We start from the raw sequence: 12,239 nt of genomic DNA, 5'->3' as shown, positions 1-12,239 counted from the left end.
GTAAAAACGGCGTCGTTTAACGTAACTGGCCGGTCACCGGTTCGGTCCAACCGGCCAGTTTTTGACCGGTTCGCCGGTTCTTGACCGACTCTTCTCTCTGCGGTTTTCAGATAAGGACCGGACCGTTTAAAGTGCCGATTCGCGGTTAAACCGGTCGAACCGACCGGTCCGGTCCGGTTTTCAGAACCTTGAGTATATCTCGTCAACTTAATTGATTCCACCTTATTTTATGTTAGTTTAAAGCTTAAATTTAAATTTTAAAAATAGATCCAATAAAATATTTGAGTTGAATTTAAATTTAGTTAAATTCTATTTAGCTCGTCCCATGTGCACTTCTAGAACAGTTAGTTAAGTTGAGATGAGTTGAATCTTGGGTGAATTTTACTTGCAAGATTAGGGGTTTGAACTTTGAATATTAAGAGGCTCTCGTTTTGAGAGGAATATTTTATTTCAATATCTCAATTATCACAGTCCAAATAAAGCAACCAATACCATATATAGAACAGTGCACAAAAAGTTATAACAACAATATAATATAATGAACCATAATATAAGCACATGACATTTATGTATTCATTTATTGGTATAATCCCTATTCTCTGAATATCTTAACACAGATAATTAATTCCCCTTTAATTAGATTGAGCTAACCCTTCCATCATTATCTTGTGATTGTTTGGTGACTAGAGTAGCCAATCCAGAAGAATTTCCATTGACAAAATTACACTGTGTTCTGATTTCACCTTGAGAGCCAGTTAAAACTCCAATGTTACCCATCTTAATCATTGAAGCCTTAAATGCCTCAAAGAAGAGAGTTTGGTTGCTACTAAAACTGTTGACAATGGTAATTGTAGATGCACCTGTAGTGTTCCACAACTCTTGATCACTCTGAAGCAATCCATTTTGTTGTTGAAGATTGGAGTAATAGTTGTTATCAAATGTGTCAGGGGTTGTTAGGTCCAAATTGGTGAGATTAGTCCCTGACCCACCATCATTAGGGCAAATTGATTTAAGTGTTTGTAGGTAACTTGTGTTTAAAGTTGGATCAGGGTTTCCACTGCTGCTAAAATTGTATAATCGATTGCTGAAAAATCTACATTGAGCTCTGCCAATTGTGTGAGCCCCTGCAAATTTTTTAACACAACTTCATGTATATTTTTCGTCACAAAAATATTATTTATATACTAAAATTAGTCATCAAAATCAGTTATCATGTAATTGTGTACGGATATATATGTTGTTTAGTTTATTTTCAATATATATTTTATATTTCAACATGTATTTTATACTAATAGTTAATTTTAGTGACTAATTTTAATATATACGTAACATAGTTCTATTTATAGTATCATATACTTTAAATAAAAAAGATATATAATTTACCACAAAATTCAATTACTCTTATGACAATTTATATAATTGGAAAAAAGCGATAGATTGTATTTTCGGTTTTTAATAATTAACGAGGGCAAATTTAATTTTTAGAAAATTTAAAATATTCAATTTATATGGTAATTAAACTTCGACTTTGAACCTCAAAAAACTTTAACTTTTGACAAAATGGCTCCTAAAAAAGAGATGATATTTTGATTTTTTTAAAATAATTTTTATTTTACAAAATGCAATATTTTTTTAAAATTATGAATGAACTTGCATTAATTAAACTCAATCTTTTGTTGAAACATTTGGAAAACTATTTAAAAAGATATATACAAAATGCAACAAAAAAATTCTCTAGATCCTTTTTTAATTTTTTTTGGAATTTTTTTATGTAAAAAAAATTACTTATTGTAAAATTACAAAATTTAAAAAATATTTTTTAAATCACATCGAAATCTAATTTTTAAAATTCTTTTTGGAATATGTTTCTCAATATCTGATGCATTTTATCAGATTAAGATCATCTTAAAAAGACAAAATGTATTTCTTTCTTGTAAAAATCATTTTATCAAAAAATTAAAACCTCTTGAGAACCGAAGGTTACTATCATATATACCTGAGAGTGCAACAAGGTCAGTAATGTTGAGATTTTGATTAGCAAATCTAGATATAAGTAGAGTGAGGTTGAAGTTTGCAGCCGGAAGATTTTGATTAGCAAGTGTTTGGTTTGCTGTTAAACTGTCCCTTCTTCCTAATGGAACCTGCCAGCTAGGACCATTCGCCTGCCATGCATCACAAAATAAATTAATTGGTAAACTCTACAAATATAAAGCAAATAATTAGTCAACATTTAATTAAAAATTAAGAATTTAATTTGTCAACACGTTATTATAAGTGTAAAGAATTTTTTAGACACATTATTATATTAATAAAAATAATCATTTTTAAATTTATTATACGTGAATATATATTAATTTTTAAAAGATATATAATTATATAAATATTTTACACAAATATATAAGAATTTAATTTTGATATATAAATAAAACAAAATATTTTACATAATCATACAATTACATCCATTATTTTAGATAATCATTCATATAGTAAATATAAAAAATAATTATTTTTATTAATATAATATTACGTAATTAAATAAATTACTTTATATTGATAATATATTAAAATTAAATTCAATATATAATTAATCACTAAAGTAATTCTATAATTCAAGGTAGACATGAGTAGCATAATAAAATAAAATTCATTTGAATAAGAATATTATAGGTGAATGGAACTAGTTTTTACATACCAATTCAGAAGATACTTCAGCAGCAAGAGCAACAATATCAGCACAAGAAACAACAGCAGGGCATGCATTTTCCACGGCTGTTTTGATTTGATTGATAACATCTAAACCTCTTATTGAGTTGTTATTTGGCCCTGCACTTTGCTCGCTCACTATGCTACTTGTGTCATTCAACAAAATTGATCCATCACAACCCTGCCATATATATAGGAAAATCTCTTGCCATTTCAAATTTTCTGAATTTTTAAAGTGTATGGTAGAACATAAGGACAAATTAAATAGTGGGAAAGTATGAGGAGTCAATGAAATATTTATACAATGTGTACAATGAAGGTTTATGGAGTATTAGAGATATAATTATTAGTGTTACATTTTCTCATTAGCTGAAGTTTTTGGGATGAATGGTATCATGACATGGTATTAAAGCGCTAGATCCGAAAGGTCAAGAGTTCGATCTTTGATGAACCCAAAAATTAAACTAATTTTTCGAGAAGTTCATTGTCGCAGGATCCTTAAATAGTTGATTATCATTTTGGAGAAAGGAAATTGCACTCTGAAAGAAATTTCTCTAAGTTTTCTGTCTCTCAGAATTAAAGGAATGAAGTAACCAATTGAGAAAGCAGCCATGGTCCACCTTCATCTCCTCCATTCCCTTTTCATCATTCTTTCTACTTTTCCTCTCTATCTTCTTTATATCCTATCTCTTTCTTCTAACCCTCCTTCATTTTCTTCCACCTTTATTCCTATTCTCCGGTCCTCGTCTTCTTTTCCTTCCCCCTTTCTTTCTGCTTCCTTGTTTTATTATTGATTTCTTTCATTTTTTTGTTGTTAGTTTTCAATAACCTCTTGTAATTTTTTTTGTTTGATTTTATAATAACTTTTTTTCTAAATTAACAGAAAAAAGAGATTGACATTTATCTTTATTTTTATATATTAAGATTATATGTAATCAAATATTAGAGTTATTTTTTAATTTTAATTTAACATAAAAAATATTTAATTTTCCTTTTGAAATTTAAATTTAATATTTCACTACGAAAAATATTAGAGAATCATCAGAATTTATTATTTTTGACCATCAGTTAGCCATTAATATTTAAAATTATGAGATAAAATATATTATTAAATTACTACTAAATTAAAAGAGCTAAATTAAAAAAATTGAATTAACAGCTAAATAATATTCAAAAACAATAAATTTTGATAGTCCTACTATTTCTCTTTTACTATTATATGTAAGTGCAATATAATTATTTATTAAATAAAATGTTTTTTTAAGTAAATAAAAAAAAGGCAGAGCACAATAAGTTAGTGCCAACCACTACACTGAAGTTTCATTGAGAAAACCAAATCAAAGGTTACCCACCCTACAGAGTACTACGTACCTCTGCGGGCCATGTCCTTTTTCTTTATTATTATTAGAGAAAGTATTATTATTATTGAAGAAGCAACGTTTTGTAGAGAAAAACATTGTTCGTTAAATTTATTTTATATGATAAATTGATAATATGATATGTATGGAATGATGTCTTCGCGCTGTGTCAACTATATTATGTGTTATATTATTAAAAAAGTGTTTGATTTAGTAGTATGTAGTTGTCCACAAAATTTCCGCTAATCCATCGTATTTTGCTACACATTTATAAACGCTGATTGAATCGTTGTTATTTTTTTTTAAATTCGTGGCGGTTTTGGAAATAGCTGCCAATTTTTTTATCACTATTTTCCTCATGTGTTATAGTGAATAAAAATATCAAGTGGATCTTGTAATTTTATTTTTAATATATATTATTTTTACTAATACTTCCTTTTATTTATTATATTTTTATATAATAAAATTGTTAAAATAAAATTAACCCATTTAGTATATAGTATAAAATAAGATGAGTATACATACTTGAACAAAGCAATCATGAAAGTGGAGTCTGATGAGACTAGCAAGCATTCTTGGATCAGATTTTGAGACATTTGTGAGCACGTTACTCACAATTGAATGAACATTGGGACATGTAGTGTTGTAGAACGAGGGATCTAGTTGTGCATTTGAAAAGGGTAATATTAGTGTTCCAACCACAAAGCATAAAACACTAGTGAGACCAAAAAGGGAATTCATCATCATGTGTGTGTTCTTGCTGTTTCTTTAATTAACTTCCCTTCTTGTTGGGAGAATTTAAGACATAGATATGGTGAAGGGCCTCTCTATTTATAGAGATTAGAGAAAAACTCAAATGCAAAAGAATGACCCATGATGAATAATACAATGAGGAGTGTTAGGCTGTCATTAAGTTTTGTGATTTTTAATTATTAATTAGTTATTATTAATATTTTTAATGGTGTAAATTTATATTTAATAGTGTGTGATTATTTACTTTTTTTTATTAGTTAAATATTTATTAAATTTTAATAAAAGTGCTGGTCTCCTATACTTTTTATACTCTATGTGTACCTAATTTTATTTCATGTCTCACGCACTTGGTGTTTCAAATTAATTTTTCATGTACTACGGCACTGTGACAAGGGAATCATCCAAAAAATAAATGGTTAGAACTATATTTATTTATGTATTTTATTTTATTAATTTAAATGTTTAAAAAAAAGTTGTATTATAATATAATAATATTAAAATTTTATGACTTAAAAAAGTTAGAGTTTAATTCTTGTTGATTATGAAAAAAATTGTTTGATTTTTAAACTTTTAAGAAGAATGATTTTATTATCTAAATAAATAAACAAGTTGATGTGGTCATCAACTATAGTTAATTTATGAACATTTATAAGTAATATATGTGGGAATGATTAGGAATCTAAATGTTAGCGCATTAACTATCAAATTACATGTTCTTACTTTTATTTAATTTGTAAAACTTTAAAATAACGAGTGATTATTAGTCAAGTGTTATGTACTAACAATACTTGAAATTAAATTTATGTTTAATTATTCTGTTGGTTTCTATAATTTTTAATTAAATTTTTATATTTTTTTAATTAGGTCCTTATACCATATCAGATTTGTAACTAAGTCTCTACGGTAATAAAAATGTTGAAATTAACGGAATATTCTATTAAATTATATAGAATATTTAGTCAAGACATATTCGTTGTGTTTAACGGAATATTCTGTTAATTCTAGCGTTTTTATCACGATAGGAACTTAATTACAAAATCTGATATAATATAGGGACTCAATCGAAAAGAAAAAAAAGTATAAAGACCTAATTAAAAATTTAGTAAAACTATAGAGACTGACAGAGTAATTAAACCTTAAATTTAAGATATAACCCAATTCTTTCAATATTAATAATTTACCTTAATAATTACTCAACAAAATAAGATAAAATTGTTATATAATAATAGAGAGAATAAAAAGTTATTATATTATGTCATAAAATTTTTTGTTTAATTTTAAAAATTAAATTATAATAAAAAATACATAAATAATTATATTTTTAATTAAAAGAAAATAATCAAGAAGAGAATAGTACAATAAAATTCTCATTAATGATATATTATTATCAAATGAGTAATAATATAAAACATCTAGACAGACTATTTATAAAGTTATAGTCAAGGGGTAGTAATTGGTTCAACTAATTTACGTTTGAATTTATAATTGATATATATTTTCAAATTAAATCTTAACTAAATTGATCCATGACAATCAAACACATCCAATATTCAAACATTTCATAACATAATTTTCTTTTATGGATTTAACTTATGAGTAACGATAGATAACTAAGTTTTTTTCAGTCAATGTCAGCTAATTTTTTTAAATTATTTTATTTATTTCGACTCTAAATCATAAAACTTTAATTTTAAATGTCAAATTATAAATCCAAACATTAAAATTAGATAACTAATAGTTAATTTTTTATAATTTTGTTTAATGTATTTGGGAGATGTGAGGGCTAGACACTACAACACAGACGGAAGATTGCGGCGGCCAGTTAGCGTCGGTTCATATAACCACCACTAAGTTGAAAGATTGCGGCTATTTGATCGGCGATTTTATTAACCGCAGCAACATTTGATAAATTAGCCTAATATCTACTAAAGCCTAAAAGACCATTTTAATTTGGGACTTTTCCAGAACCTGTACATTTGAACCTCTCTCAAACACCCTAATCCACAAATCCTCTTTCTCCCACAAATCCTTACCAATCCGTTGTCTTTCACTGCGGCGTCACCATCATCACTCAACATGACTTCATCGTCGTTGTTGCCACTCTATCTTGGAAGCTGACAATTTTCTGCCGCTTCTTCTCCGAAATCGCTGCTCCTTCACCGTCCTTCACCAATCGTTGCTCGTTGCCGCTTTGCCATGGCTCCGTCATCTCTTTGTCATGCTTCCTTTCCGTTATCGAGGATCCTGGTTAGTGTTTTTTCCCTTTTATTTTTTATTTGGTGCGATTTGAAAAAGTAAAATAACAAGAAGCTTGAGAGCACCACTATCAAGAACAAGTTCTCACACTGGACTCTACCGGCGGAACAAGTACTCTGATTCAGTGAGTGTGCCACTTCTGAATCTCACTCATTCTCATCTTATGTTTCATGGATTTCTCAATTCTAACTTTCATTTTATGCCTCTTTTCTTCTCTATCAATATTTTAACAGAAATTTCCACTAACATTTCTCATAACTTCAATTTTACATCTTAAACATATGCTTTTTGCTAGGTTATTGATAATGGGTGCTTTTGATTTTTGGAAATTTGTTTCAGAAACAGATAAAGTTTGCTGCTTGATCATGTTAATTATCAGATGATTTTGGGGATTGTTGAACTCAAGTTATGTGCTTCAGATTTTTTAACAATTGGTTCATATTACTTGCATTTGAAAAAGGTTAGTAAGATTTTTTTGTCCCTCTTTGTCAGTTTTAAGAGCTTTTGTCCTGATGAATGAGTATTGGATAGTAAAGATGCCTTTAATTGGTTTTGATAACACAATTTTGTTTGGTGCTCTTTGTGCTTGAAGTTCTTTTCAAGAGAACATAAGATTAGTTGTTATGTTGTCTTGAAACTTGTATGGGGATAAAGGGAAGTTTCAAGCTGGTTTTATTTGATAATCGAGAATAGTTATTGATCAAAGTTTTTTAGAAGAGCCAATTGCATTCCAATTGCATCTAGTGGAGTTATGTGGAACTGGTCACCATTTTGCCTTGAAGGCTATGGATAAGGGTGTTATGCTCAATCGTAACCAGGTTCTCAATATGATTATGAAGCACGCAATTGTTTCTTTCTTTTCTATTATATTTTGGGTCTATTTTGTCATATCCCACATATCTGGTTCCAGTTATCAAGATCTTTCAAGTTTATACACTTTCTGCAGGTGCATAGAGCTTGCACAGAGAGAGAAATCCTTGACATGTTGGACCATCCTTTTCTACCTGCACTATATGCTTCCTTTCAGGTTTGATGCTCACATATCACTTTCAAATTAGAAAAACATAGTAGTCCTCATTATTTTTAACTATATATAATGAATTTGTCAAAATCATTGGAACTTGATTGCTTTGCAGACCAAATCACATGTTTGTTTGATTACTGATTACTGCCCTGGTGGAGAACTGTTCCTGCTTCTTGATTGACAGCCAACAAAAGTTCTTAAGGAAGAGGCTGCCAGGTATAATAATATTATGCTACTGCATGCACATGGCTCCTACTTTCCTCTAACTGACATTAAATTCTCAATATTCATAGTTTTATGCTGCTAAGGTAGTGGTTGCATTGGAGTATCTTCATTGTCAAAGTAGGTTATTAAGCATTCGTATGGCCTAACAATTTTAATTATTAACCTATGAAATACAACTTAGGAAGTATAAGACTGACAAAATGTTTCTCTAAATCCGGTATGAAGTTAACAAGCTGCAATAACTGATCAAAAGATTTGTCATGTGGCTCTAACAGATTTTGATTTGTCATGTTTAACATCTTGCAAGCCATAGGTATCTCTGAGATGAAACTTCATATAATGCAGTTTTTAATTATTATAAGCAATACTTATAACTCAACCACTGATAACAATTTTGTTTATGTCTGATTTATACTTGTTGCAGCTACTTCTACCAGCCACGGATGACAAGAAGAAAAAGAAGAAAAAACAACAAAAAGGTCAACAGGTTCCAGTGTTTATGGCTGAACCCATGAGAGCATCAAATTCTTTTGTTGGCACAGAAGAGTACATAGCTCCGGTTTGTTATTTCTTAACATATTCTAATGAGAATAAAATATTTTTCTCTTTTTCTGTTCTGGATATTGACAGTTACACTTGTGCAGGAAATTATATCTAGTTCAGGCCACACTAGTGCTGTGGATTGGTGGGCTCTTGGTAATTTTTAATTTTCATACCTAAGATTTTAGGCACAAGTTAGCATGCATAATTGGCTTTGTTATTATTGTGTTTAATCCTGTTCCAATGTCACCTTTTGTTTTGGCCTTTATTTATTTTCAATTTATCTATACACATCCCGTTTTATGCTTTGGACAATATTATAGATTAAAAAAAAGTTATCAATAGGAAATTCAAATGCTAAATAAATAAATAAAATCTTGAACCTATATATTGCATGTAAGATAATATTAACACTTAACACGTTGTGTTTAATTGACATTAACTAAGTTGCGTTATTCTTTTCAGGTGTTCTTCTATATGAAATGCATTTTTTTCCTTTTTCTGCATGTTAATAATTGCAGTGTATGTGTATCTTTGAATTTTTTTTGCAGGCTATTGATTTTAGTATTAATAAGCGTGTCGTGTGGGGATTAATATTCAATGAATCAGCGTGTGAATGATGAGGCAATGGCAGAAGTTACAGCAGAAACAAGAAAACAGTATTACTAGGTGGGTGTTACTTTGTCCTTGACATAGTAAGAGTATTACTAGGTGGGTGTTAGAGCAAATTTAGAAATATTTATTTGTTTATTTTTTTCTTTTAAGAATGACATACCTCCGTCTCTTGTTACATGATTTAACTTCTAGCATTAGTCATATGTTCTCATATTTATCATGAACCTAAACAATTTGAATTATTATATTATTATTTAATAAAAGAAGAATTTCATTAAGATGAGGAAAATGATAACAAAAAATAGAGGATAGAAGTTAGATCAAGGTTTATCGTAATGGCGATCTTGTTATTGTGTTATTAATTTGTGCTCTGCGATGAGCTATCTTTGTGCATTATGCAATGTATCTTCTCATTGTTTATATTGACTAATATGAGGTACTTTTCGTTGCAGTGTGTTAGTTTGGAGCTAATGAATATGAAGAAGGAGGTTATTTATTGATTTGTCGAAGTGATTAATACATCAATGCAAGATTATTTTATTGTTAGTTTAAAGGTGAATATTACTATGACCTCAAATGGATTCATTTTGTACTCAGACATTGTAATTAGATTTTATGATCAATTATTGATTATTATGTTTATCTTCTTATATTAGTTAAGTTCATCGCATGCATATTAATAATATTAAGTGTATTTTCTAATGTAAATATCTTAAATTTGATCAATCATTATGTAAAAGAAAATAGGAGTAAGACAAGAGAAAGGGTCAAGAGCGTGTAATGTTACCAATTTTTTAATTTCATGGTAGATTGCGGCGGTTCAAACTACTTATTTTTTTAACCCGTATACTAAATTGCGGTGGTTTTAGAATTGCCGCAAAAACCGCATCCACTAGAACACAACTAAAAAATAGCGGCGGTTTGAAAACCGCCGGTAAATATGAAAGAAACCGTGTCAGACTCATTTGGCAGCGGTTTTTTACACGATGGCCGCAAAATATTGATTTAGCGGCGGTTATACCAGCGGTTTACAAAAACCGCCGCCAAACTCAATCTCGGCGCCCATATCCATGGCGGTCTTATGAACTGCCGGCAATTGATTTTGGGGCGGTTTAAAAACGCCGCTAATCAAGAAAAAAACCGCCGCCATTTAGCGCCTCCGTTGTAGTGAGAGGAGGAGTGTGAATTTTGTGTCGTATATACAATTGCATGGATGAAAAATATAATTTTACCCACAATTAAGTTCAACAAAGTCTTTTCATTGTTTAATAATTTCTCATTTCTAAATTGCTTTAAACGTTATTTTTTTTTTTTGTTGACGGTGCTTTATTATAACAAGTCGTATATAACAGTCACATAGAGAAAAAAAAAAGTTGTAATGACTAATGACAGTAACATGGGACATTATTATTAGGTACAGGCTTCTTTTCTAAATTTTCCATAGTATTGACTTCATTATATTATGGTCTAGAGGGATTGGAGATATTAAAAAGTAAATAAATAAAGAACTTTATTAGGTCCATTTCATTATTTATACCTATAATTTGTTATAATGTTACGTCCTTTAACCATTTTAAAGTCACAAATTCACAGGAGGGCTGCACCTTTAGTGGGTTCTCAAATCTCACATGCATATATGTTTATTAATATATGAATGAATAATATTTTATGCTATAATAGAAGAGTGAACGTCAAGAAAAGCATAAATTAAATATGTTACTGAAATAGAATTGGCAGGGGATGGATTTAAAAAATGTTGACAATGAAAATAAAATATATATAATATGATAATAAAATAAATTTTATAATAATTTAATACCATAAATCAAATTTAATAACACAATAAAATAATAAATATTTTAATGATATATTATTAAAAAAATTTAAATTGTACTAGAGGTGTTTTGTCCTCACAGTATAACACATACATACATTCGTTCCTTATCTTTGTTATATTGAATGAAGATTTTCTTTTTGCTTATTACATCATTAATAGATTTTTTTCTCTTAATACTCATAATGTTTCTCCATATGAACTCATGCATCAGCATAAACTAAATTCAAAAATGTTAGGTGTACAATTTTTTTATGACTAATACAAATAAAATTTAATCAAATGGTTTAAAAATAAAAATTTCGCGTCATTTTTTTCTTCTTTAACTATTGTCGGCATTTGTTTTTTCTTCTTACATTCCTTTAACAGTACAATAATTTTGTTGCATAACGTATAATTCTTTATGTACAGGATAAAATTTTTGGAATACTATATATTTAGAATATTAACTTACTCAACTAATAAAATATATTTGCAGTAAAAATTTATGCTATATACAAAAAATTTGTATATTATGTGCAAAATTTTGTGTGTTATATTTTGAAATTTGGATGCTATATCACTAAATTTTTATTATGCTCTCTAATAAAAATTTGTATGCTACAAAAAAGCACAAAAACAAAAGTAGTGATATATACACACGTATTTTTTTCATTCGCTCGACTTTACACAAACTTTATTAAACTTAATTACAAAATAACTTGTACACATAGCATCACTCAAACTATATTAATATTTTTCTACTCTTCATATTATCCTTAACTATGTTATTCTTAACTAAGGCCACACAATCTTACTAAATTTGAATACATACACAAATCACAACTCTGTTTCTTGGCTATGCATCATCACAAGAGATATATCTCACACCACAAGTAAGGGAAAGAAAGTCTTGATTACAACACATACATGCCTTATTTGATGAATTCTA

At 28.7% G+C, this 12,239-nt stretch overlaps 2 protein-coding genes across 3 annotated transcripts in view; both read right to left on the bottom strand.

The window, feature by feature from the left end:
* The window catches only part of LOC107483150 (peroxidase A2), a 32,351-nt gene that overhangs the window by 13,239 nt on the left and 6,873 nt on the right, over positions 1–12,239 (bottom strand). The gene's annotated exons all lie outside the window — the stretch shown is intronic.
* LOC107483153 (peroxidase A2) lies at positions 518–4,873 on the bottom strand. The gene is made up of 4 exons (XM_016103776.3): positions 4,587–4,873; positions 2,693–2,884; positions 1,997–2,162; positions 518–1,124 (listed from the first exon to the last, which is right to left on the bottom strand). The coding sequence occupies exons 1-4, from the start codon at positions 4,806–4,808 to the stop codon at positions 637–639; spliced, it is 1,068 nt and encodes a 355-aa protein (XP_015959262.1). The 5' UTR covers positions 4,809–4,873; the 3' UTR covers positions 518–636.

This window comes from Arachis duranensis, chromosome 4, assembly GCF_000817695.3.
Source record: "Arachis duranensis cultivar V14167 chromosome 4, aradu.V14167.gnm2.J7QH, whole genome shotgun sequence".
NCBI classification, from domain to species: domain Eukaryota; kingdom Viridiplantae; phylum Streptophyta; class Magnoliopsida; order Fabales; family Fabaceae; genus Arachis; species Arachis duranensis.
Note: the sequence above shows the minus strand (reverse complement) of the source record. Positions and strands in the feature narration are given on the sequence as shown.

What these genes read in the sequence shown, in the direction of transcription:
- LOC107483153 (XM_016103776.3), bottom strand. Translation starts at nt 4,808, where the DNA reads ATGATGATGAATTCCCTTTTTGGTCTCACTAGTGTTTTATGCTTTGTG. An exon ending in TTCATGATTGCTTTGTTCAA is followed by an intron (nt 2,885 to 4,586) that starts GTATGTATACTC and finishes TATATATGGCAG; the next exon opens with GGTTGTGATGGATCAATTTT. An exon ending in CTGAAGTATCTTCTGAATTG is followed by an intron (nt 2,163 to 2,692) that starts GTATGTAAAAAC and finishes GATGCATGGCAG; the next exon opens with GCGAATGGTCCTAGCTGGCA.